Source organism: Lathyrus oleraceus, chromosome 4, assembly GCF_024323335.1.
Source record: "Lathyrus oleraceus cultivar Zhongwan6 chromosome 4, CAAS_Psat_ZW6_1.0, whole genome shotgun sequence".
NCBI classification, from domain to species: Eukaryota; Viridiplantae; Streptophyta; class Magnoliopsida; order Fabales; family Fabaceae; genus Lathyrus; species Lathyrus oleraceus.
The window spans coordinates 489000627-489028405 of NC_066582.1; the positions used below are offsets into that span (position 1 = coordinate 489000627).

The 27779-nt window shown below is 43.0% G+C and overlaps 1 protein-coding gene across 3 annotated transcripts in view; it reads left to right on the forward strand.

Moving 5' to 3' along the window:
- Positions 1–27779, forward strand: part of LOC127076524 (NADH dehydrogenase [ubiquinone] 1 alpha subcomplex subunit 2) — a 159080-nt gene that overhangs the window by 57261 nt on the left and 74040 nt on the right. For 2 of the 3 annotated variants that reach the window (XM_051018200.1, XM_051018199.1), the window contains exons 3-4: positions 6278–6384; positions 6976–7008. In XM_051018200.1, coding sequence (XP_050874157.1) covers positions 6278–6384; positions 6976–7008 — 140 coding nt within the window. The remainder of the gene's footprint in view (positions 1–6277; positions 6385–6975; positions 7009–27779) is intronic. The other variant, XM_051018198.1, reaches the window with a different exon arrangement.

Below are 27779 nucleotides of genomic sequence, written 5' to 3' on the forward strand. Positions count from 1 at the left end.
ATCACCAAGCAGCCATAGCCAACCAACAGATACAGCAATGATATGTACACAATGCAATAAGGTAAAGCAGGTAAATAAATAATTGTACAAAAGCATGAACACCCAATAAAAAACAAACTACAAAAGCTAGGAGGGACTCGCTTAGGGAAACCGGGTCCCCAGCAGAGTCGCCAGTTGTCGCAACCTGAAAAATACAGTGTGCGAAAAAACAACCTGCGAAAGAAAATGACAGAAGAGTCGCCACCGTGCGTTATTTATCCCAAAGGAGGGAAAGGAAACGCTCGAAGTAAAATTGAAAAGAGGAAAGGAAAAGACAAGGTCTCGCAACCAAATCTTGGGTTCGGGAGTCGGTTATGCGAAGGGAAGGTATTATCACCCTTACGCATCCGTAGTACTCTACGGGATCCACTTTTGTAGTTCTTGTCTAAAGGGTGTGAGTTTATCTTGTGCTGTTTATTAAAAAAGGGGGTTAAATGAAAATGACTCGCGCGGATGTCGCATCCACTGCATACGTATCTCATCTGAATATGAGAATCAGAGTCTTCGTAGCTCGGCTGACCTATGGGTTGGGGGGGTGTGCTCGCTAAGACATCGCGTCTTATGCCTACGTATCTCATCTGGAATGAGAATCAGAGCAAGCCGTAGTTCGGCTAACTACGGGGTTATGGATTGGGTTTTGTATGAATGACGTTACTACGCAATCTACCGGATGCTCGACCTTTGGAGACTTACTCGCCTATAGTAGAAGGAGTAAACGTGTTAGGAGAAGAAAAATTAATAAAGGGTTAGGGTTTGAGATGCTCAAGGGCAAAAGGGAAGTCCTAGACGAAGGAACCTGCATAAAGTAAACACACAAAACATTGCCTTCTATCGAGGTCTTCCAGCTAAGAAAGCAGTAAAATACGGGAAAAATGTAAAAGTACCACACGGATGGAGATCCGAGGTAATAGCAATTAAAGGAACGATAAACCCTGAGATCCTTCCAAGCTATCATCATCAAAGAAAGTGGGTCAGTACAGGTAATCAGAATGAACCTCCAGGGGTTATCCCACAAATAAAGTGGGAAACCACGTAAGTTATCCCTGCAAAAGTCATGTGCCTTCACAAAAACTCAACAAAAGGGTTAGTGAAACAAAATAGGGTAACCAAGAGTTGCCCCCAAATCAAAATGTAACCACATGAATCATGCCCTTTCAATTCACAAAAAGCTCACAAAAAGCAACCAAGGGTAGGAGGCCTAAACCTCTTGTCAAACACATGCATCAAAAGGGTATCAAATTCACCCATAATACCTCATACATTTAGAGCATTCAAATTAAAGGCATAAAGATGATGGAAATAGGGCAAACCTGATTGGAGAGCTTGATTGAAATTGAGTTGCACCCGTGAGGTTTACAAAACAATCTTTAGGGTTTATGTGAGGCAGAGGTGATTCTGTGCAGTTAAGTTCCCTTCAGGGTTTGGAGGTTGCTCTGAGTTCTCCGTCAGGTAGTCTCTCTCTAGGTTTTGTCCAGGGTTTTGTTCCAAGGAAACCTCAGACTGTTTTGCTTCTCTTCCTTTTTCTCTCTGTTTTGTTTCAATGAAACTCTAGTATTTATAGGCTAATATTGGTAGCTTAGTAGGCTTTTGAGAGAGGTCCAAGTTTGAGATTTTTCTATTATATGTTATTTATTTATTTATTTATTTATTTTTCATTTTTCGTTTTTTTTTCTTTTATTTTTACGTTTTCCTTTTTTTTTCGTTTTTCGTTTTTTTTTTTGAAAACACGTGGGCTTCGCCTAGCGAGCATGACAACTCATGAACACACCTTTGCTCCAAATAGACCCCTGTTGGAAGTAACTCGAGTCTTTCCCTTGTGTTGATTGATCATCTAAATAGAACCCACAAAGTGTCCTGGATGATGTTCAAGCTTCTTAGATCCGATTCCGATTGCCATGATGAAATGCAAATGCTAAATGACCTAAAAATGAATGCATGCATGAGGTGTAAAGCGTATGCTTCCAGGAAAAATGAAGGGTAAATTTTGGGATATTACAATGAGGTTGAGGAATCCTTGAGTGTTGGTTGTTGTTGAAGAATCATGTTATGTGAAAATGGTGGGTAAAAATGGTAGATGGAAAGGAAAATAAAAGAAGAGTTATTTAAGGAAAAGAAGTGGAGTTATTTAAGGAAAGAATTCACTTTTGAGCAGTTTTCGTGAGTGGCAACCGGTTAACATGAAAACAGAATTTAATTTCTGGGCAAAATATGTCACCAATGGGATTTAAACCCGGGACCTCCTTGGAATTGTACAAGCCTTACCACTAAGCCAAAGATGTTGTTGTTGAATACTTATGCAATGAATAAATGTTAATCTAAATCTTGATTGAGATAGATTAATGAATTAATTGAGTAGTATAACTTCATTTTGGACACAGACTGATGCGTTAGAAAGATAACGTAAAGGGCTATTATTATTGTTCCATGTTATAAAATATTATGTGATTTATAAATGCCATGAATTATATCATGATGAAAATTAAATATTGTTGTTATGTGGAAGGTGAAGTAACATGATTAAAAACCTTACAAAGACGAGTGAGGAAATCTAAGAGAATAATGTGATTAATAACTTAGAAATATGATCTAGGTTATGGAACATGTGAGATATATGTATGAGAATACGGGATTCATTCGTACGACGCTTATGTGGAGGTCGTGAACGAATTATTGCCATGATTGAGAATGAGACGCATTGTATGGAACATGCCATGTTATTATTTGTGTAATGTGGTGAATGAAGTCACCTGTGATTGATGAATTTTGTTATGGTTCATGGACCCATTGATTTGTGGAACCGAATTTTGTTATGGTTCATGGAACCAATGATTTGTGGAACTGAATTTTGTTATGGTTCGTGGAACCGATGATTGTGGAACCGATCATGTATTCAGAATGTGTGTTTTATATGGTGGTACACATCTCTATTGGTATGCTTAGATGAGTAAGCATTGGGATGTGGAACCAATGATTCGAGCCTCAATTGGGTTTGAGCCCCAACCATGGCGGACATGGGGGAAAGGTGGACACCTAAGTGGGTTAGAGTCTCATACGGTGAAAGATGTTCAAAGTGGGTTAGAGTCCCATACGGTGAAAGATACTCAAAGTGGGTTCGAGTCCCATACGAGTGATGGTTCTTAAAAGTGGGTTAGAGTCCCATAGGGGAACCTGATATCCATCGCGAAAGTCGAATCATACGAGCATGCATGAACCGGGCCTGGCTTAGACGTAAGTCCGTTCGGGAATTGATGCGTCATGATCTGAATAATGATCGTGGTTGAGTTACGAGAACTCAGATGCATGTTGCCATACAATTGCGAGATAGTTTCCCCATTGCTCAAGTCTTCGTTCCCTTGTTAACTTGAGTTGGATATGAGTTGAATATTGATTAGAAACCGTGTAGAGCCGAGTGGACCCATAGGATAGGAGAACTCACTGAGATTATTATCTCATCCCATTATTTTTGTTATTTTTCAGGTAATCCTTACAGGTTGAATCTTGAGAAGCTGTTATGGATGTTTCAAGGGACGCAGTTATTCAGATCTTCCGCTGTGGAGTTGTGTGCAATGAAGATATTGCACATAGTTCTTAGATTTTTATTTTTAGGCATTATTGTATAACATGTTCCATTGATGTTTTAGTTTGGATATGTGTATATATATATATTGATTCCATTAGGCACTTATGTTGGATCAATACCAATTATTAACACTTGTATGATATTATTCTAGATATATATTATACGGGTTATTACAGTTGGTATCAGAGCAGGTCGATTCTCGACCTAGCCTTGAAACATCATAAGTAAATCTATTCCTGCCTCATATGTGTGTTTAGCCAACATGATTCTTAATATCATTGTATATAGTATTGGGCCTGATCAACCTAATGCTATGTGCATGGTACGTAGGATCATGGTTGAGCGACCACGAGGACTCCGAAGTGTGGGTTGAACTTGTGCTTTGAGAGTAGGCTCAAGCCAAGAGTTAGCAAGTAAGGATAACTAGGTAGCCCAGATGAAGTTCAGAGGAGTTGTGATTTGGGTATTATGGAATTGAAGAGTAGTGTAACCTTCAAGCGATTCTGCAGTGTTAACAGAGTTGAGAAGTTGAGGATCTCTATTGGATGAATTGTCAGAGCTTTGAGAAAGGTGTAAATTGCTAGTGGAATAAGATACACTCACTGATATGGAATAAGTATTGTGAGTAATTCCGTATGGTGAAAGAGAAAGATGGTTATGTTACGCATATGTCATAAGGTCTGGAAGTGAGGTAGTGTATCAGTGTTTCAGTTTCTAAGGCCACTAAAATATTTTGGAAGAACGATAGTACTTAATAGAATATATATTTGGAATGGTACCTTGCAAGTGGTTAAAGACTTGAGGGATAAGGACGTTCAGTTTTGTTGGGAGCCTAAGGTAGTGGTGAAGTCTAAGGAGAGACTCGAGGACATGGTTGTCTGTTCCAAGTGAAACATGTATGGACCAAATGGAGGCTAGAAGATAGATCAATTATATCCTGTCTTAGAAGGGAGATCGGATTTGGGATAGCTCGCCAGCGGTTCAGTGTTAGTAAGAGACCATTATGGAATGTTAAGTTACCTAAGGATCAATTATAAGAGTTCGTGTGGAAGGAGAGAACGCACATTATATAGTAATGGAAGCTCCTGTGAGTTTGGGTTGTAGGAGATCTGGTTGAGGAGAAGAGCAAGTAAGTTGGATTTAAGGAATTCTAGTAGAATGGTTTTGTAATTGGAACTGGGAGAATTACCATGGGAAGACAAGTGAACACCGAGTGTGGAAGTAGTGTGGATGTTGCAATACAATTGTTGTAATGGGGAACATTTTAGATAAAGGCACAATGGGACCATTGAGATTCATTAAGACGAAGTTATGGGTGTGAAGTTGATGATTATTTGCATCGAGGATTTCTAGAGTATGTAGTGGATTGGAGGAATTTAAACCTTGGTATCAAGAGAAGTATGTGATAGTAGCATTATGGTCACAAGTAAGTGTAACAGATTCCTTGTCTTGAGATGGATGTAAGGTAACATACATTTTGTTAAGCAGTGACTCTTGTATTCTAAGAAGTTGAGTTGATGATAGATAATGAAAGATAAGCTTAGCTGGAGCATATGGACTAAGTGTAGGATGTTGGATATGTTATGTTGCAAGAGTTTATAGGGAGGCAATGAGGATTATTCGTGGGAAGTCATAGAGACAAGTAACCCCGGTATGATGAAGTATTTAGTAGGTATTGGTTTAGAAGAAAATTTCAGTCATAAGTATGCTTGTTTAATTTGCTTTAGGAATACTTCTACTGCTAAACACATAGTTGAGGTCTTTTTAAGGATATCATATGGTTGCACTTGCATGGCATATTCAATTCTATTTCGTTATAGGGAGTCTAGCTTCATTAGTGTTGTTAGATTGTGGCCATAGAGGAATTGTGTGGCGGTTGTTTTACTTTTGATAACTGCCATATGGAAACTGTAAAGGGATGGCCGCCATGGCGGAACCATAGGCTGCAACTCGCCATTGTGTGTTTATATGACGGTTTTATGGGCTTTGGCCATTGTTAACACCGACCTTCATGATAACAATTTTTTCTATCAGTTTGCTTATTGTAGTAGTAAAGGTGCATAAGGTTGATACCGATTTCCCTGCATCTTTGCAATTGTAGTAGTCCCTCAGTATTGCTGAGCCACTAGCAGTGATAAACTCATATGCTGTTAAGCATAAGGTCAAATTGGTCAAGTTGTGGCTACTTCGTTGGAAAAGTTATACAGTGTGTGGTTCTTCATGGGAAACAACATATACCATTGAAATCAACTTTGAAATTTCAGTCTTTATGTAGAGTAGTGTTTATATGTATGTTTTTCCAGTCAGACGACCACTAGCTGCCAGTGGTTGGTTGTTTAGCTTGTATTGTTAGTCTTTACCTCCTTTTCTCCATGCCTTGTGATGAGGTAAATTGTCACAAATATTTTACTTTCTATCCAGGAAAGCAATGGCATGGAGAGGACATCTTTCAAAGAACATAAAAGAGATTCGGTTTTTAATGTGTTAGTCATCACCTGCAAGCTCATCTGCAAGGTTAGAGATATATATATTTTTTCATTTTTCAGACCAAAATTTAAAAGTTGAATCTTTTATATATCTTTTGTTTGCTTTTTGCCTAAATCTACTGCAAATTTGAATATGAGCTCTTATAATTATTATTACTTTTTGTTTTCTTAGGGCATTTGTTGAAAAGAATTACAAGGAGCTAAAGACATTGAACCCGAAATTGCCAATATTGATCCGTGAATGCAGTGGAGTTGAACCCCAATTATGGGAAAGATATGGTATCTCACTATCATATCTCTTAATTTCCATCAGTTTTTATTCAAATTTCTCGCCCTGTACTTTGCATTCACTTTCTATTTTATCTTTCACATGAATTTCCCTTTCGGTTTCATAACAGCGATTTTTAGAAAATTAACACTAGCACATTGGCATTGAAAATAAGCTAATCAGCATTATCAATAGTGTACACGGAACTAAATTTCAATATTATCACAATTTTAACTTTTACGCACAACAAATGTGTTGTTTTGAGTGGCAGAGAGTACTTTTATTCCCTTCAAACAGTATCTCAAATTCAGCTAGAAGAACTTTGCTCTTAACATGACCCAACTTGGATTAAGAAAAAAAAGAGATCATAAGATGTGCATATTATAATGTCAATTCTGTTGCAATGGTTACTTTTTATTAATTTGCTTATCGTCAAAGGCCTAGACTGCGAATAGAATACCAATTACGTTATAATGTCGATTTTGGTTTACTTACTCTGCAATCTTTGGCAAACTTTTCTGATTATAGTTCATCATTTTCATTCTCATTATTTTGTACTGGTTTTCTATGTTTGAACACTGTAATTTGTTCATTAATACCAGATTTGGGCGTTGAAAAAGGCATTAAACTGGAAGGTATGACAGAGCCACAAATTTCAAAGGTACTTGAAGATATGGTAAAAGCTAGAGAGACTTTCAAAGCATGATATTACTCATTTTATTCATTGTCTGAAATGGAATAAATGTTGCACTTGTTATTCCAGTGTGGCTCTTCTTGGTCATTTCAAGAGTGAACCTGTTTTGTGTTTAATTTGAAGCTCTCGGTTGTGCATTGTTAGCACATTTTACATGACAATTTAGAAGAAATTGGTTATTTACTTGTTCTTATAGTTTACTTTTTTTATCACTCTAACTTCAAACACAACACATCAACAAGAATGTTACTAAATGGAAGAATAAAATTAACTTGGTAACCAGTTAAGCAAGCAGTAAACATATCTTCTAGTCATGATCAAATGATACAAATGTGTCAAACTTAAAAATATAACGATTAATTCTTCACCTTTTGTCCGGATAATAAAATTCACCGTTGGATTAAAAAATATTATCATATAGATCTCACGTCTATAAAATTTCACATCAATCAAAATTATTTAATATATTAATGAAAATGATAAAAATTAACAGTTTTCATAATCTTAAATCACCTTTATAAAATTTTACATGAATAAAAAATTTATATATATGCTTTGACTTTATTTTATATTTATTATAGAACATTATTATAAATAAGCGATTATATAAGCACTTAGTTTACATGCATTTATAATTAAAAATACATAATAGATAGGAAAGTCTTGACACCCAAAATTAAATACGTGCCAAAGTTGACCATGAAAAATTACTTCCAGAGAAAGAAACTTCCGCAAAGGCATAATTGAGTTTGAAGGTATAATTTCTACATTTAGTATTTTGGACCCTTCAACAATACTATGGACACTGCTCCACTAATACATATTATTGTCCCCACAATTTTACTTTTAATAGTTTTCATATAAAAGGCAGCTATTACAAATATGAACGCCTAAACTAAGATTGATCACGCTTTCATAGCTTTGTTACCTGCCACTGTTTATACATAAAGATGATAAAAAGCCCTGCCCACTCAGCAGCAAACGGACCTGCAAACAAATTGCCGGAGAATATTTTCCCCGCAGTTGCGGCTATAACACAGCAAATGACCATGTTGGATATGATGTTCCATGGAAACTTCGATGACATGTGACTAAAAGAAAGGATGGAGTACTCCTTCACGAACCATTAATGTACCAAAAAACCCACTAATTCAATACAGAGCATAATGGTTTGGTTTTTTGCAGCGGTAATCCAACCATGTTGTTGAACAGCAAATGCAATGTACCCTCCCATGGACAGAAAAAACTTGCACGTTAAGTCGGAAAAAAATTCATTGAACTGCATCCTTTTTAAGACGTTATCAATATCATGGTGGGTCCCTTCGCCGAAAGTTTGACCTTTTGGGGAAGACTCTTTGCTGGTGGATTTTTCATTTCCCGACGACTGCTCGACGTCGGAACTCTTGCCTTTTTGGCAGGACTGCTTGCCATCAGTGGTTTCTCCTTTTCCCGATGACTGCTCGGCGTCGAAAATTTCGTCTGTTGGGGAATACTCTTTGCTGATGGATTTTTCATTTCCCGGCGACTGCTCTCCGTCGTCAGAACTTTGTGGTTTTTGGCAGGACTTCTTGCCATCAGAAGTTTCACCTTTTCCCGATGACTGCTCGACGTCAAAAATTTCTTCTGTTGGGGAATACTCTTTGCTGGTGGGCGATGACTGCTCAACGTCTTTTCCCGATGACTCATCTATGGGTGATTTTTCGCTGAAATTTTTGATTTTCTTAGGGGATTCTCTGATGGGTAAAGGCAGAGTGTTTGTCGATGTTGGAAGGGTCGCATTTATCTGGGGAATCTTTTAAAGAACTTTCTTTAGATGGTGAGTTTTCGCCAGTGCTGGGAATTTTGAATTTTTTTGGGATTCGCTAGTGCCAGGGATGGGATTCCCGTGTTGATTCTTTGATTGGTCTTTCTTTAGACTGTGAATGCTGGGAAGTTTCTGTTTCTGCGTGTAACTCGGTTCTTTTTCTTGACATTGACTTCTTGTCAATGCTGAAAGCTTTGTCGCCTTCTACCGGTGACTCCTCTGTGGGTCTTTCTTTAGCCGCTATCTGCCCGCCAGTGCCAGTGTTCAGGGCATGAGAGCTACGTGGGGAAGAGGGTGGATGGGAGCTACGTGGGGAAGAGGGTGGGGAAAAGGGTGAGAAAGAGGGTGGATGGGAGCTACGTGGGGAAGAGGGTGGCAAAGAGGGTGGATGGGAGCTACGTGGGGAAGAGGGTGCGGTAACAAGGAGAAGAGGATCCATGATTGCAAAATGAAATTTTGTCGAAAGAAAGAAGAAGAAAATTCAGAAAAGATGATTTAGAGAAAGTAGAAAAGGTGATCACGAATAGACTAAACAGTAGTCATAATATATAATAAAACTTCCTCAACCTGTTCGCTTTTCGTTCGAGGGTATTTTAAATTGGGTCGTAATTAAACCGGTCTTTTTAGCGTGATCCCTTGCTGTAAATTACAGAGTTTTGCTTTGCCGCCTTCTACCGGTGACTCCTCTGTGGGTCTTTCTTTAGCCGCTATCTGACCGCCAGTGCCAGTGTTCAGGGTATGAGAGCTACGTGGGGAAGAGGGTGGATGGGAGCTACGTGGGGAAGAGGGTGGCGAAGAGGGTGGATGGGAGCTACGTGGGGAAGAGGGTGCGGTAACAGGGAGAAGAGGATCCATGATTGCAAAATGAAATTTTGTTGAAAGAAAGAAGAAGAAAATTCAGGAAAAGATGATTTAGAGAAAGTAGAAAAGGTGATCACGACTAGACTAAACAGTAGACAAAATATGTAATAAAACTTCCTCAACCTGTTCGCTTTTCGTTCGAGGGTATTTTAAATTGGGCTGTAATTAAACCGGTCTTTTTAGCGTGATCTCTTGCTGTAAATTACAGAGTTTTGCTTTGCCGCCTTCTACCGGTGACTCCTCTGTGGGTCTTTCTTTAGCCGCTATCTGCCCGCCAGTGCTAGTGTTCAGGGTATGAGAGCTACGTGGGGAAGAGGGTGGATGGGAGCTACGTGGGGAAGAGGGTGGGGAAAAGGGTGAGGAAGAGGGTGGATGGGAGCTACGTGGGGAAGAGGGTGCGGTAACAGGGAGAAGAGGATCCATGATAGCAAAATGAAATTTTGTTGAAAGAAAGAAGAAGAAAATTCAGAAAAGATGATTTAGAGAAAGTAGAAAAGGTGATCACGACTAGACTAAACAGTAGTCAAAATATATAATAAAACTTTCTCAACCTGTTCGCTTTTCGATCGAGGGTATTTTAAATTGGGCCGTAATTAAACCGGTCTTTTTAGCGTGATCCCTTGCTGTAAATTACAGAGTTTTGCTTTGCCGCCTTCTACCGGTGACTCCTCTGTGGGTCTTTCTTTAGCCGCTATCTGGCCGCCAGTGCCAGTGTTCAGGGTATGAGAGCTACGTGGGGAAGAGGGTGGATGGGAGCTACGTAGGGAAGAGGGTGGGGAAAAGGGTGAGGAAGAGGGTGGATGGGAGCTACGTGGGGGAAGAGGGTGGCGAAGAGGATGGATGCGAGCTACGTGGGGAAGAGGGTGCGGTAACAGAGAGAAGAGGATCCATGATTGCAAAATGAAATATTGTTGAAAGAAAGAAGAAGAAAATTCAGAAAAGATGATTTAGAGAAAGTAGAAAAGGTGATAACGACTAGACTAAACAGTAGTCAAAATATATAATAAAACTTCCTCAACCTGTTCGCTTTTCGTTCGAGGGTATTTTAAATTGGGCCGTAATTAAACCGGTCTTTTTAGCGTGATCCCTTGCTGTAAATTACAGAGTTTTGCTTTGCCGCCTTCTACCGGTGACTCCTCTGTGGGTCTTTCTTTAGCCGCTATCTGCCCGCTAGTGCCAGTGTTCAGGGTATGAGAGCTACGTGGGGAAGAGGGTGGATGGGAGCTACGTAAGGAAAATGGTGGGGAAAAGGGTGAGGAAGAGGGTGGATGGGAGCTACGTAGGGAAGAGGGTGACGAAGAGGGTGGATGCGAGCTACGTGGGGAAGAGGGTGCGGTAACAGGGAGTAAGGATCCATGATTGCAAAATGAAATTTTGTTGAAAGAAAGAAGAAGAAAATTCAGAAAAGATGATTTAGAGAAAGTAGAAAATGTGATCACGACTAGACTAAACAGTAGTCGAAATATATAATAAAACTTCCTCAACCTGTTCGCTTTTCGTTCGAGGGTATTTTAAATTGGGCCGTAATTAAACCGGTCTTTTTAGCGTGATCCCTTGCTGTAAATTACAGAGTTTTGCTTTGCCGCCTTCTACCGGTGACTCCTCTGTGGGTCTTTCTTTAGCCGCTATCTGCCCGCCAGTGCTAGTGTTCAGGGTATGAGAGCTACGTGGGGAAGAGGGTGGATGGGAGCTACGTGGGGAAGAGGGTGGGGAAAAGGGTGAGGAAGAGGGTGGATGGGAGCTACGTGGGGAAGAGGGTGCGGTAACAAGGAGAAGAGGATCCATGATTGCTAAATGAAATTTTGTTGAAAGAAAGAAGAAGAAAATTCAGAAAAAATGATTTAGAGAAAGTAGAAAAGGTGATCACGACTAGACTAAACAAAAGTCATAATATATAATAAAACTTCCTCAACCTGTTCGCTTTTCGTTCGAGGGTATTTTAAATTGGGTCGTAATTAAACTGGTCTTTTTAGCATGATCCCTTGCTGTAAATTACAGAGTTTTGCTTTGCCGCCTTCTACCGGTGACTCCTCTGTGGGTCTTTCTTTAGCCGCTATCTGTCCGTCAGTGCCAGTGTTCAGGGTATGAGAGCTACGTGGGGAAGAGGGTGGATGGGAGCTACGTAAGGAAGAGGGTGGGGAAAAGGGTGAGGAAGAGGGTGGATGGGAGCTACGTAGGGAAGAGGGTGGCGAATAGGGTGGATGAGAGCTACGTGGGGAAGAGGGTGCGGTAACAGGGAGAAGAGGATCCATGATTGCAAAATGAAATTTTGTTGAAAAAAAGAAGAAGAAAATCCAGAAAAGATGATTTAGAGAAAGTAGAAAAGGTGATCACGACTAGACTAAACAGTAGTTAAAATATATAAAAAACTTCCTCAACCTGTTCGCTTTTCGTTCGAGGGTATTTTAAATTGGGACGTAATTAAACCGGTCTTTTTAGCGTGATCCCTTGTTGTAAATTACAGAGTTTTGCTTTGCCGCCTTCTACCGGTGACTCCTCTGTGGGTCTTTCTTTAACCGCTATCTGCCCGCCAGTGCCAGTGTTCAGGGTATGAGAGCTACGTGGGGAAGAGGGTGGATGGGAGCTACGTGGGGAAGAGGGTGGGGAAAAGGGTGAGGAAGAGGGTGGATGGGAATTACGTGGGGAAGAGGGTGGCGAAGAGGGTGGATGGGAGTTACGTGGGGAAGAGGGTGTGGTAACAATGAGAAGAGGATCGATGATTGCAAAATGAAATTTTGCTGAAAGAAAGAAGAAGAAAATTCATAAAAGATGATTTAGAGAAAGTAGAAAAGGTGATCACGACTAGACTAAACAGTAGTCAAAATATATAATAAAACTTCCTCAACCTGTTCGCTTTTCGTTCGAGGGTATTTTAAATTGGGACGTAATTAAACCGGTCTTTTTAGCGTGATCCCTTGTTGTAAATTACAGAGTTTTGCTTTGCCGCCTTCTACCGGTGACTCCTCTGTGGGTCTTTCTTTAGCCGCTATCTGCCCTCCAGTGCCAGTGTTCAGGGTATGAGAGCTACGTGGGGAAGAGGGTGGATGGGAGCTACGTGGGGAAGAGGGTGGGGAAAAGGGTGAGGAAGAGGGTGGATGGGAGCTACGTGGGGAAGAGGGTGGCGAAGAGGGTGGATGGGAGCTACGTGGGGAAGAGGGTGCGGTAACAGGGAGAAGAGGATCCATGATTGCAAAATGAAATTTTGTTGAAAGAAAGAAGAAGAAAATCCAGAAAAGATGATTTAGAGAAAGTAGAAAAGGTGATCACGACTAGACTAAATAGTAGTCATAATATATAATAAAACTTCCTCAACCTGTTTGCTTTTCGTTCGAGGGTATTTTAAATTGGGCCGTTATTAAACCGGTCTTTTTAGCGTGATCCCTTGCTGTAAATTACAAAGTTTTGCTTTGCCGCCTTCTACCGGTGACTCCTCTGTGGGTCTTTCTTTAACCGCTATCTGCCCGCCAGTGCCAGTGTTCAGGGTATGAGAGCTACGTGGGGAAGAGGGTGGATGGGAGCTACGTGGGGAAGAGGGTGGGGAAAAGGGTGAGGAAGAGGGTGGATGGGAGCTACGTGGGGAAGAGGGTGGCGAAGAGGGTGGATGGGAGTTACGTGGGGAAGAGGGTGTGGTAACAATGAGAAGAGGATCGATGATTGCAAAATGAAATTTTGCTGAAAGAAAGAAGAAGAAAATTCATAAAAGATGATTTAGAGAAAGTAGAAAAGGTGATCACGACTAGACTAAACAGTAGTCAAAATATATAATAAAACTTCCTCAACCTGTTCGCTTTTCGTTCGAGGGTATTTTAAATTGGGACGTAATTAAACCGGTCTTTTTAGCGTGATCCCTTGTTGTAAATTACAGAGTTTTGCTTTGCCGCCTTCTACCGGTGACTCCTCTGTGGGTCTTTCTTTAGCCGCTATCTGCCCTCCAGTGCCAGTGTTCAGGGTATGAGAGCTACGTGGGGAAGAGGGTGGATGGGAGCTACGTGGGGAAGAGGGTGGGGAAAAGGGTGAGGAAGAGGGTGGATGGGAGCTACGTGGGAAAGAGGGTGGCGAAGAGGGTGGATGGGAGCTACGTGGGGAAGAGGGTGCGGTAACAGGGAGAAGAGGATCCATGATTGCAAAATGAAATTTTGTTGAAAGAAAGAAGAAGAAAATCCAGAAAAGATGATTTAGAGAAAGTAGAAAAGGTGATCACGACTAGACTAAATAGTAGTCATAATATATAATAAAACTTCCTCAACCTGTTTGCTTTTCGTTCGAGGGTATTTTAAATTGGGTCGTTATTAAACCGGTCTTTTTAGCATGATCCCTTGCTGTAAATTACAAAGTTTTGCTTTGCCGCCTTCTACCGGTGACTCCTCTGTGGGTCTTTCTTTAACCGCTATCTGCCCGCCAGTGCCAGTGTTCAGGGTATGAGAGCTACGTGGGGAAGAGGGTGGATGGGAGCTACGTGGGGAAGAGGGTGGGGAAAAGGGTGAGGAAGAGGGTGGATGGGAGCTACGTGGGGATGAGGGTGGCGAAGAGGGTGGATGGGAGTTACGTGGGGAAGAGGGTGTGGTAACAATGAGAAGAGGATCGATGATTGCAAAATGAAATTTTGCTGAAAGAAAGAAGAAGAAAATTCATAAAAGATGATTTAGAGAAAGTAGAAAAGGTGATCACGACTAGACTAAACAGTAGTCAAAATATATAATAAAACTTCTTCAACCTGTTCGCTTTTCGTTCGAGGGTATTTTAAATTGGGACCTAATTAAACCGGTCTTTTTAGCGTGATCCCTTGCTGTAAATTACAAAGTTTTGGTTTGCCGCCTTCTACAGGTGACTCCTCTGTGGGTCTTTCTTTAGCCGCTATCTGCCCTCCAGTGCCAGTGTTCAGGGTATGAGAGCTACGTGGGGAAGAGGGTGGATGGGAGCTACGTGGGGAAGAGGGTGGGGAAAAGGGTGAGGAAGAAGGTGGATGAGAGCTACGTGGGGAAGAGGGTGACGAAGAGGGTGGATGGGAGCTACGTGGGGAAGAGGGTGCGGTAACAGGGAGAAGAGGATCCATGATTGCAAAATGAAATTTTGTTGAAAGAAAGAAGAAGAAAATCCAGAAAAGATGATTTAGAGAAAGTAGAAAAAGTGATCACGACTAGACTAAACAATAGTCATAATATATAATAAAACTTCCTCAACCTGTTCGCTTTTCGTTCGAGCATATTTTAAATTGGGCCGTAATTAAACCGGTCTTTTTAGCGTGATCCCTTGCTGTAAATTATAGAGTTTTGCTTTGCCGCCTTCTACCGGTGACTCCTCTGTGGGTCTTTCTTTAACTACTATCTTCCCGCCAGTGCCAGTGTTCAGGGTATGAGAGCTACGTGGGGAAGAGGGTGGATGGGAGCTACGTGGGGAAGAGGGTGGCGAAGAGGGTGGATGGGAGCTACGTGGGGAAGAGGGTGCGGTAACAAGGAGAAGAGGATCCATGATTGCAAAATGAAATTTTGTTGAAAGAAAGAAGAAGAAAATTCAGAAAAGATGATTTAGAGAAAGTAGAAAACGTGATCACGACTAGACTAAACAGTAGTCATAATATATAATAAAACTTCCTCAACCTGTTCGCTTTTCGTTCGAGGGTATTTTAAATTGGGCCGTAATTAAACCGGTCTTTTTAACGTTATCCCTTGCTGTAAATTACAAAGTTTTGCTTTGCCACCTTCTACCGGTGACTCCTCTGTGGGTCTTTCTTTAGCCGTTATCTGCCCGCCAGTGCCAGTGTTAAGGGTATGAGAGCTACATGGGGAAGAGGGTGGATGGGAGCTACGTGGGGAAGAGGGTGGGGAAAAGTGTGAGGAAGAGGGTGGATGGGAGCTACGTGGGGAAGAGGGTGGCGAAGAGGGTGGATGGGAGCTACGTGGGGAAGAGGGTGTGGTAACAAGGAGAAGAGGATCGATGATTGAAAAATGAAATTTTGCTGAAAGAAAGAAGAAGAAAATTCAGAAAAGATGATTTAGAGAAAGTAGAAAAGGTGATCACGACTAGACTAAACAGTAGTCAAAATATATAATAAAACTTCCTCAACCTGTTCGCTTTTTGTTCGAGGGTATTTTAAATTGGGCCGTAATTAAACCGGTCTTTTTAGCGTGATCCCTTGCTGTAAATTAGAGAATTTTTCTTTGCCGCCTTCTACCGGTGACTCCTCTGTGGGTCTTTCTTTAGCCTCTATCTGCCCTCCAGTGCCAGTGTTCAGGGTATGAGAGCTACGTGGGGAAGAGGGTGGATGGGAGCTACGTGGGGAAGAGGGTGGGGAAAAGGGTGAGGAAGAGGGTGGATGGGAGCTACGTGGGGAAGAGGGTGGCGAAGACGGTGGATGGGAGCTACGTGGGGAAGAGGGTGCGGTAACAGGGAGAAGAGGATCCATGATTGCAAAATGAAATTTTGTTGAAAGAAAGAAGAAGAAAATCCAGAAAAGATGATTTAGAGAAAGTAGAAAAGGTGATCACGACTAGACTAAACAGTAGTCATAATATATAATAAAACTTCCTCAACCTGTTCGCTTTTCGTTCGAGCATATTTTAAATTGCGCCGTAATTAAACCGGTCTTTTTAGCGTGATCCATTGCTGTAAATTATAGAGTTTTGCTTTGCCGCCTTCTACCGGTGACTCCTCTGTGGGTGTTTCTTTAGCTGCTATCTTCCCGGCAGTGCCAGTGTTCAGGGTATGAGAGTTACGTGGGGAAGAGGGTGGATGGGAGCTACGTGGGGAAGAGGGTGGGGAAAAGGGTGGCGAAGAGGGTGGATGGGAGCTACGTGGGGAAGAGGGTGCGGTAACAGGGAGAAGAGAATCCATGATTGCAAAATGTAATTTTGTTGAAAGAAAGAAGAAGAAAATTCAGAAAAGATGATTTAGAGAAAGTAGAAAAGGTGATCACGACTAGATTAAACAGTAGTCATAATATATAATAAAACTTCCTCTACCTGTTCGCTTTTCGTTCGAGGGTATTTTAAATTGGGTCGTAATTAAACCGGTCTTTTTAGCTTATCCCTTGCTGTAAATTATAGAGTTTTGCTTTGCCGCCTTCGACAGGTGACTCCTCTGTGGGTCTTTCTTTAGCCTCTATCTGCCCTCCAGTGTCGGTGTTCAGGGTATGAGAGCTACATGGGGAAGAGGGTGGATGGTTGCTACGTGGGGAAGAGGGTGGGGAAAAGGGTGAGGAAGAGGGTGGATGGGAGCTACGTGGGGAAGAGGGTGCGGTAACACGGAGAAGAGGATCCATGATTGCAAAATGAAATTTTGTTGAAAGAAAGAAGAAGAAAATTCAGAAAAGATATTTTAGAGAAAGTAGAAAAGGTGATCACGACTAGGCTAAACAGTAGTCATAATATATTATAAAACTTCCTCAACCTGTTCGCTTTTCGTTCGAGGGTATTTTAAAATGAGCCGTAATTAAACCGGTCTTTTTAGCGTGATCCCTTGCTGTAAATTACAGAGTTTTGCTTTGCCGCCTTCTACTGGTGACTCCTCTGTGGGTCTTTCTTTAGCCGCTATCTGCCCGCCGGTGCCAGTGTTCAGGGTATGAGAGCTACGTGGGGAAGAGGGTGGATGGGAGCTACGTGGGGATGAGGATGGGGAAAAGAGTGAGGAAGATGGTGGATGAGAGCTACGTGGGGAAGAGGGTGGCGATGAGGGTGGATGGGAGCTACGTGGGGAAGAGGGTGCGGTAACAGGGAGAAGAGGATCCATGATTGCAAAATGAAATTTTGTTGAAAGAAAGAAGAAGAAAATTCAGAAAAGATGATTTAGAGAAAGTAGAAAAGGTGATCACGACTAGACTAAACAGTAGTCATAATATATAATAAAACTTCCTCAACCTGTTCGCTTTTCGTTCGAGGGTAATTTAAATTGGGCCGTAATTAAACCAGTTTTTTTAGCGTGATCCCTTGCTGTAAATTACAGAGTTTTGCTTTGCCGCCTTCTACCGGTGACTCCTCTGTGGGTCTTTCTTTAGCCGCTATCTGCCCGCCAGTGCTTGTGTTTATGGTATGAGAGCTACGTGGGGAATAGGGTGGATGGGAGCTACATGGGGAAGAGGGTGGGGAAAAGGGTGAGGAAGAGGGTGGATGAGAGCTACGTGGGGAAGAGGGTGGCGAAGAGGGTGGATGGGAGCTACATGGGGAAGAGAGTGCGGTAACAGGGAGAAGAGGATCCATGATTGCAAAATGAAATTTTGTTGAAAGAAAGAAGAAGAAAATTCAGAAAAGATGATTTAGAGAAAGTAGAAAAGGTGATCATGACTAGACTAAACAGTAGTCATAATATATAATAAAACTTCCTCAACCTGTTCGCTTTTCGTTCGAGGGTATTTTAAATTGAGCCGTAATTAAACCGGTCTTTTTAGCGTGATCCCTTGCTGTAAATTACAGAGTTTTGCTTTGCCGCCTTTTACCGGTGACTCTTCTGTGGGTCTTTCTTTAGCCGCTATCTGCCCGCCAGTGCCAGTGTTCAGGGTATGAGAGCTACGTGGGGAAGAGGGTGGATGGGAACTACGTGGGGAAGAGGGTGGGGAAAAGGGTAAGGAAGAGGGTGAATGGGAGGTACGTGGGGAACAGGGTGGCGAAGAGGGTGGATGGGAGCTACGTGGGGAAAAGGTTGCGGTAACAGGGAAAAGAGGATCCATGATTGCAAAATGAAATTTTGTTGAAAGAAAGAAGAAGAAAATTCAGAAAAGATGATTTAGAGAAAGTAGAAAAGGTGATCACGACTAGACTAAACAGTAGTCATAATATATAATAAAACTTCCTCAACCTGTTCGCTTTTCGTTCGAGGGTAATTTAAATTGGGCCGTAATTAAACCGGTCTTTTTAGCGTGATCCCTTGCTGTAAATTACAGAGTTTTGCTTTGCCGCCTTCTACCGGTGACTCCTCTGTGGGTCTTTCTTTAGCCGCTATCTCCCCGCCAGTGCCAGTGTTCAGGGTATGAGAGCTACGTGGGGAAGAGGGTGGATGGGAGCTACGTGGGGAAGAGGGTGGGGAAAAGGGTGAGGAAGAGGGTGGATGGGAGCTACGTGGGGAAGATGGTGGCGATGAGGGTGGATTTGAGCTACTTGGGAAGAGGGTGCGGTAACAGAGAGAAGAGGATCCATGATTGCAAAATGAAATTTTGTTGAAAGAAAGAAGTAGAAAATTCAGAAAAGATGATTTAGAGAAAGTAGAAAAGGTGATCACGACTAGACTAAACAGTAGTCATAATATATAATAAAACTTCCTCAACCTGTTCGCTTTTCGTTCGAGGGTATTTTAAATTGGCCGTATCCGTTAATCCGGTCTTTTTAGCGTGATCCCTTGCTGTAAATTACAGAGTTTTGCTTTGCCGCCTTCTACCGGTGACTCCTCTGTGGGTCTTTCTTTAGCCGCTATCTGCCCGCCAGTGCCAGTGTTCAGGGTATAAGAGCTACTTGGGGAAGAGGGTGGATGGGAGCTACGTGGGGATGAGGGTGGGGAAAAGAGTGAGGAAGATGGTGGATGGGAGCTACGTGGGGAACAGGGTGGCGATGAGGGTGGATGGGAGCTACGTGGGGAAGAGGGTGCGGTAACAGGGAGAAGAGGATCCATGATTGCAAAATGAAATTTTGTTGAAAGAAAGAAGAAGAAAATTCAGAAAGATGATTTAGAGAAAGTAGAAAAGGTGATCACGACTAGACTAAACAGTAGTCATAATATATAATAAAACTTCCTCAACCTGTTCGCTTTTCGTTCGAGGGTAATTTAAATTGGGCCGTAATTAAACCAGTCTTTTTAGCGTGATCCCTTGCTGTAAATTACAGAGTTTTGCTTTGCCGCCTTCTACCGGTGACTCCTCTGTGGGTCTTTCTTTAGCCGCTATCTGCCCGCCAGTGCCAGTGTTCAGGGTATGAGAGCTACGTGGGGAAGAGGGTGGATGGAGCTACGTGGGGAAAGGGTGGGGAAAGGGTGGATGGGAGCTACGTGGGGAAGATGGTGGCGATGAGGGTGGATGGGAGATACTAGGGAAGAGGGTGTGGTAACAGGGAGAAGAGGATCCATGATTGCAAAATGAAATTTTGTTGAAAGAAAGAAGTAGAAAATTCAGAAAGATGATTTAGAGAAAGTAGAAAAGGTGATCACGACTAGACTAAACAGTAGTCATAATATATAATAAAACTTCCTCAACCTGTTCGCTTTTCGTTCGAGGGTATTTTAATTGGGCCGTAATTAAACCGGTCTTTTTAGCGTGATACCTTGCAGTAAATTACAGAGTTTTGCTTTGCCGCCTTCTACCGGTGACTCCTCTGTGGGTCTTTCTTTAGCCGCTATCTGCCCGCCAGTGCCAGTGTTCAGGGTATGAGAGCTACGTGGGGAAGAGGGTGGATGGGAGCTACGTGGGGATGAGGATGGGGAAAAGAGTGAGGAAGATGGTGGATGGGAGCTACGTGGGGAAGAGGGTGGCGATGAGGGTGGATGGGAGCTACGTGGGGAAGAGGGTGCGGTAACAGGGAGAAGAGGATCCATGATTGCAAAATGAAATTTTGTTGAAAGAAAGAAGAAGAAAATTCAGAAAAGATGATTTAGAGAAAGTAGAAAAGGTGATCACGACTAGACTAAACAGTAGTCATAATATATAATAAAACTTCCTCAACCTATTCGCTTTTTGTTCGAGGGTAATTTAAATTGGGCCGTAATTAAACCAATTTTTTTAGCGTGATCCCTTGCTGTAAATTACAGAGTTTTGCTTTGCCGCCTTCTACCGGTGACTCCTCTGTGGGTCTTTCTTTAGCCGCTATCTGCCCGCCAGTGCTTGTGTTTATGGTATGAGAGCTACGTGGGGAAGAGGGTGGATGGGAGCTACATGGGGAAGAGGGTCGGGAAAAGGGTGAGGAAGAGGGTGGATGTGAGATACGTGGGGAAGAGGGTGGCGAAGAGGGTGGATGGGAGCTATGTGGGGAAGAGAGTGCGGTAACAGGGAGAAGAGGATCCATGATTGCAAAATGAAATTTTGTTGAAAGAAAGAAGAAGAAAATTCAGAAAAGATGATTTAGAGAAAGTAGAAAAGGTGATCACGACTAGACTAAACAGTAGTCATAATATATAATAAAACTTCCTCAACCTGTTCGCTTTTCGTTCGAGGGTATTTTAAATTGGGCAGTAATTAAACCGGTCTTTTTAGCGTGATCCCTTGCTGTAAATTACAGAGTTTTGCTTTGCCGCCTTCTACCGGTGACTCTTCTGTGGGTCTTTCTTTAGCCGCTATCTGCCCGCCAGTGCCAGTGTTCAGGCTATGAGAGCTACGTGGGGAAGAGGGTGGATGGGAACTACGTGGGGAAGAGGGTGGGGAAAAAGGTGAGGAAGAGGGTGAATGGGAGCTACGTGGGGAACAGGGTGGCGAAGAGGGTGGATGGGAGCTACGTGGGGAAGAGGGTGCGGTAACAGGGAAAAGAGGATCCATGATTGCAAAATGAAATTTTGTTGAAAGAAAGAAGAAGAAAATTCAGAAAAGATGATTTAGAGAAAGTAGAAAAGGTGATCACGACTAGACTAAACAGTAGTCATAATATATAATAAAACTTCCTCAACATGTTCGCTTTTCGTTCGAGGGTAATTTAAATTGGGCCGTAATTAAACCGGTCTTTTTAGCGTGATCCCTTGCTGTAAATTACAGAGTTTTGCTTTGCCGCCTTCTACCGGTGACTCCTCTGTGGGTCTTTCTTTAGCCGCTATCTGCCCGCCAGTGCCAGTGTTCAGGGTATGGGAGCTACGTGGGGAAGAGGGTGGATGGGAGCTACGTGGGGAAGAGGGTGGGGAAAAGGGTGAGGAAGAGGGTGGATGGGAACTACGTGGGGAAGAGGGTGGGGAAAAAGGTGAGGAAGAGGGTGAATGGGAGCTACGTGGGGAAGATGGTGGCGAAGAGGGTGGATGGGAGCTACGTGGGGAAGAGGGTGCGGTAACAGGGAGAAGAGGATCCATGATTGCAAAATGAAATTTTGTTGAAAGAAAGAAGTAGAAAATTCAGAAAAGATGATTTAGAGAAAGTAGAAAAGGTGATCACGACTAGACTAAACAGTAGTCATAATATATAATAAAACTTCCTCAACCTGTTCGCTTTTCGTTCGAGGGTATTTTAAATTGGGCCGTAATTAAACCGGTCTTTTTAGCGTGATACCTTGCATTAAATTACAGTGTTTTGCTTTGCCGCCTTCTACCGGTGACTCCTCTGTGTGTCTTTCTTTAGCCGCTATCTGCCCGCCAGTGCTTGTGTTTATGGTATGAGAGCTACATGGGGAATAGGGTGGATGGGAGCTACATGGGGAAGAGGGTGGGGAAAAGGGTGAGGAAGAGGGTGGATGAGAGCTACGTGGGGAAGAGGGTGGCGAAGAGGGTGGATGGGAGCTACGTGGGGAAGAGAGTGCGGTAACAGGGAGAAGAGGATCCATGATTGCAAAATGAAATTTTGTTGAAAGAAAGAAGAAGAAAATTCAGAAAAGATGATTTAGAGAAAGTAGAAAAGGTGATCACACCTAGACTAAACAGTAGTCATAATATATAATAAAACTTCCTCAACCTGTTCGCTTTTCGTTCGAGGGTAATTTAAATTGGGCCGTAATTAAACCAGTTTTTTTAGCGTGATCCCTTGCTGTAAATTACAGAGTTTTGCTTTGCCGTCTTCTACCGGTGACTCCTTTGTGGGTCTTTCTTTAGCCGCTATCTGCCCGCCAGTGCCAGTGTTCAGGGTATGAGAGCTACGTGGGGAAGAGGTTGGGGAAAAGGGTGAGGAAGAGGGTGGATGGGAGCTACGTGGGGAAGAGGGTGGATGGGAGCTACGTGGGGAAGAGGGTGCGGTAACAGGGAGAAGAGGATCCATGATTGCAAAATGAAATTTTGTTAAAAGAAAGAAGAAGAAAATTCAGAAAAGATGATTTAGAGAAAGTTTAAAAGGTGATCACGACTAGACTAAACAGTAGTCATAATATATAATAAAACTTCATCAACCTGTTGGCTTTTCGTTCGAGGGTATTTTAAATTGGGCCGTAATTAAACCGGCCTTTTTAGCGTGATCACTTGCTGTAAATTATACAGTTTTGATTTGTCGCCTTATACCGGTGACTCCTCTGTGGGTCTTTCTTTAGCCGCTATCTGCCCGCCAGTGCCATTGTTCAGGGTATGAGAGCTACGTGGGGAAGAGGGTGGATGGGAGCTACGTGGGGAAGAGGGTGGGTAAAAGGGTGAGGAAGAGTGTGAATGGGAGCTACGTGGGGAAGAGGGTGGCGAAGAGGGTGGATGGGAGCTACGTGGGGAAGAGGGTGCGGTAACAAGGAGAAGAGGATCGATGATTGAAAAATGAAATTTTGCTGAAAGAAAGAAGAAGAAAATTCAGAAAAGATGATTTAGAGAAAGTAGAAAAGGTGATCACGACTAGACTAAACAGTAGTCAAAATATATAATAAAACTTCCTCAACCTGTTCGCTTTTTGTTCGAGGGTATTTTAAATTGGGACGTAATTAAACCGGTCTTTTTAGCGTGATCCCTTGTTGTAAATTACAGAGTTTTGCTTTGCCGCCTTCTACCGGTGACTCCTCTGTGGGTCTTTCTTTAACCGCTATCTGCCCGCCAGTGCCAGTGTTCAGGGTATGAGAGCTACGTGGGGAAGAGGGTGGATGGGAGCTACGTGGGGAAGAGGGTGGGGAAAAGGGTGAGGAAGAGGGTGGATGGGAATTACGTGGGGAAGAGGGTGGCGAAGAGGGTGGATGGGAGTTACGTGGGGAAGAGGGTGTGGTAACAATGAGAAGAGGATCGATGATTGCAAAATGAAATTTTGCTGAAAGAAAGAAGAAGAAAATTCATAAAAGATGATTTAGAGAAAGTAGAAAAGGTGATCACGACTAGACTAAACAGTAGTCAAAATATACCATTAAAACTTCCTCAACCTGTTCGCTTTTCGTTCGAGGGTATTTTAAATTGGGACGTAATTAAACCGGTCTTTTTAGCGTGATCCCTTGTTGTAAATTACAGAGTTTTGCTTTGCCGCCTTCTACCGGTGACTCCTCTGTGGGTCTTTCTTTAGCCGCTATCTGCCCTCCAGTGCCAGTGTTCAGGGTATGAGAGCTACGTGGGGAAGAGGGTGGATGGGAGCTACGTGGGGAAGAGGGTGGGGAAAAGGGTGAGGAAGAGGATGGATGAGAGCTACGTGGGGAAGAGGGTGGCGAAGAGGGTGGATGGGAGCTACGTGGGGAAGAGGGTGCGGTAACAGGGAGAAGAGGATCCATGATTGCAAAATGAAATTTTGTTGAAAGAAAGAAGAAGAAAATCCAGAAAAGATGATTTAGAGAAAGTAGAAAAGGTGATCACGACTAGACTAAACAGTAGTCATAATATATAATAAAACTTCCTCAACCTGTTCGCTTTTCGTTCGAGGGTATTTTAAATTGGGACGTAATTAAACCGGTCTTTTTAGCGTGATCCCTTGTTGTAAATTACAGAGTTTTGCTTTGCCGCCTTCTACCGGTGACTCCTCTGTGGGTCTTTCTTTAACCGCTATCTGCCCGCCAGTGCCAGTGTTCAGGGTATGAGAGCTACGTGGGGAAGAGGGTGGATGGGAGCTACGTGGGGAAGAGGGTGGGGAAAAGGGTGAGGAAGAGGGTGGATGGGAGCTACGTGGGGAAGAGGGTGGCGAAGAGGGTGGATGGGAGCTACGTGGGGAAGAGGGTGCGGTAACAGGGAGAAGAGGATCCATGATTGCAAAATGAAATTTTGTTGAAAGAAAGAAGAAGAAAATCCAGAAAAGATGATTTAGAGAAAGTAGAAAAGGTGATCACGACTAGACTAAATAGTAGTCATAATATATAAAAAACTTCCTCAACCTGTTTCGCTTTTCGTTCGGAGGTATTTTAAATTGGGCCGTTATTAAACCGGTCTTTTTAGCGTGATCCCTTGCTGTAAATTACAAAGTTTTGCTTTGCCGCCTTCTACCGGTGACTCCTCTGTGGATCTTTCTTTAGCCGCTATCTGCCCGCCAGTGCCAGTGTTCAGGGTATGAGAGCTACGTGGGGAAGAGGGTGGATGGGAGCTACGTGGGGAAGAGGGTGGGGAAAAGGGTGAGGAAGAGGTGGATGGGAGCTACGTGGGGAAGAGGGTGGCGAAGAGGGTGGATGGGAGCTACGTGGGGAAGAGGGTGTGGTAACAGGGAGAAGAGGATCGATGATTGCAAAATGAATTTTGTTGAAAGAAAGAAGAAGAAAATTCATAAAAGATGATTTAGAGAAAGTAGAAAAGGTGATCACGACTAGACTAAACAGTAGTCAAAATATACCATTAAAACTTCCTCAACCTGTTCGCTTTTCGTTCGAGGGTAATTTAAATTGGGCGTAATTAAACCGGTCTTTTTAGCGTGATCCCTTGTTGTAAATTACAGAGTTTTGCTTTGCCGCCTTCTACCGGTGACTCCTCTGTGGGTCTTTCTTTAGCCGCTATCTGCCCTCCAGTGCCAGTGTTCAGGGTATGAGAGCTACGTGGGGAAGAGGGTGGATGGGAGCTACGTGGGGAAGAGGGTGGGAAAGGGTGAGGAAGAGGGTGGATGGGAGCTACGTGGGGAAGAGGGTGGCGAAGAGGGTGGATGGGAGCTACGTGGGGAAGAGGTGCGGTAACAGGGAGAAGAGGATCCATGATTGCAAAATGAAATTTTGTTGAAAGAAAGAAGAAGAAAATTCAGAAAAGATGATTTAGAGAAAGTAGAAAAGGTGATCACGACTAGACTAAACAGTAGTCATAATATATAATAAAACTTCCTCAACCTGTTCGCTTTTCGTTCGAGGGTATTTTAAATTGGGCCGTAATTAAACCGGTCTTTTTAGCGTGATCCCTTGTTGTAAATTACAGAGTTTTGCTTTGCCGCCTTCTACCGGTGACTCCTCTGTGGGTCTTTCTTTAGCCGCTATCTGCCCGCCAGTGCCAGTGTTCAGGGTATGAGAGCTACGTGGGGAAGAGGGTGGATGGGAGCTACGTGGGGAAGAGGGTGGGGAAAGGGTGAGGAAGAGGGTGGATGGGAGCTACGTGGGGAAGAGGGTGGCGAAGAGGGTGGATGGGAGCTACGTGGGGAAGAGGGTGCGGTAACAGGGAGAAGAGGATCCATGATTGCAAAATGAAATTTTGTTGAAAGAAAGAAGAAGAAAATCCAGAAAAGATGATTTAGAGAAAGTAGAAAAGGTGATCACGACTAGACTAAACAGTAGTCATAATATATAATAAAACTTCCTCAACCTGTTCGCTTTTCGTTCGAGGGTATTTTAAATTGGGCCGTAAAAACCGGTCTTTTTAGCGTGATCCCTTGCTGTAAATTACAAGGTTTTGCTTTGCCGCCTTCTACCGGTGACTCCTCTGTGGGTCTTTCTTTAACCGCTATCTGCCCGCCAGTGCCAGTGTTCAGGGTATGAGAGCTACGTGGGGAAGAGGGTGGATGGGAGCTACGTGGGGAAGAGGGTGGGGAAAAGGGTGAGGAAGAGGGTGGATGGGAGCTACGTGGGGAAGAGGGTGGCGAAGAGGGTGGATGGGAGTTACGTGGGGAAGAGGGTGTGGTAACAATGAGAAGAGGATCGATGATTTCAAAATGAAATTTTGCTGAAAGAAAGAAGAAGAAAATTCATAAAAGATGATTTAGAGAAAGTAGAAAAGGTGATCACGACTAGACTAAACAGTAGTCAAATATATAATAAAACTTCCTCAACCTGTTCGCTTTTCGTTCGAGGGTATTTTAAATTGGGACGTAATTAAACCGGTATTTTTAGCGTGATCCCTTGTTGTAAATTACAGAGTTTTACTTTGCCGCCTTCTACCGGTGACTCCTCTGTGGGTCTTTCTTTAGCCGCTATCTGCCCTCCAGTGCCAGTGTTCAGGGTATGAGAGCTACGTGGGGAAGAGGGTGGATGGGAGCTACGTGGGGAAGAGGGTGGGGAAAAGGGTGAGGAAGAGGGTGGATGGGAGCTACATGGGGAAGAGGGTGGCGATGAGGGTGGATGGGAGCTACGTGGGGAAGAGAGTGCAGTAACAGGGAGAAGAGGATCCATGATTGCAAAATGAAATTTTGTTGAAAGAAAGAAGAAGAAAATTTATAAAAGATGATTTAGAGAAAGTAGAAAAGGTGATCACGACTAGACTAAACAATAGTCATAATATATAATAAAACTTCCTCAACCTGTTCGCTTTTCGTTCGAGGGTATTTTAAATTGGGCCGTAATTAAACCGGTCTTTTTAGCGTGATACCTTGCTGTAAATTACAAAGTTTTGCTTTGCCGCCTTCTACCGGTGACTCCTCTGTGGGTCTTTCTTTAACCGCTATCTGCCCGCCAGTGCCAGTGTTCAGGGTATGAGAGCTACGTGGGGAAGAGGGTGGATGGGAGCTACGTGGGGAAGAGGGTGGGGAAAAGGGTGAGGAAGAGGGTGGATGGGAGCTACGTGGGGAAGAGGGTGGCGAAGAGGGTGGATGGGAGCTACGTGGGGAAGAGGGTGTGGTAACAAGGAGAAGAGGATCCATGATTTCAAAATGAAATTTTGTTGAAAGAAAGAAGAAGAAAATTCAGAAAAGATGATTTAGAGAAAGTAGAAAAGGTGATCACGACTAGACTAAACAGTAGTCAAAAATATAATAAAACTTCCTCAACCTGTTCGCTTTTCGTTCGAGGGTATTTTAAATTGGGACGTAATTAAACCGGCCTTTTTTAGCGTGATCCCTTGTTGTAAATTACAGAGTTTTACTTTGCCGCCTTCTACCGGTGACTCCTCTGTGGGTCTTTCTTTAGCCGCTATCTGCCCTCCAGTGCCAGTGTTCAGGGTATGAGAGCTACGTGGGGAAGAGGGTGGATGGGAGCTACGTGGGAAGAGGGTGGGGAAAAGGGTGAGGAAGAGGGTGGATGGGAGCTACGTGGGGAAGAGGGTGGCGATGAGGGTGGATGGGAGCTACGTGGGGAAGAGGGTGCGGTAACAGGGAGAAGAGGATCCATGATTGCAAAATGAAATTTTGTTGAAAGAAAGAAGAAGAAAATTCAGAAAAGATGATTTAGAGA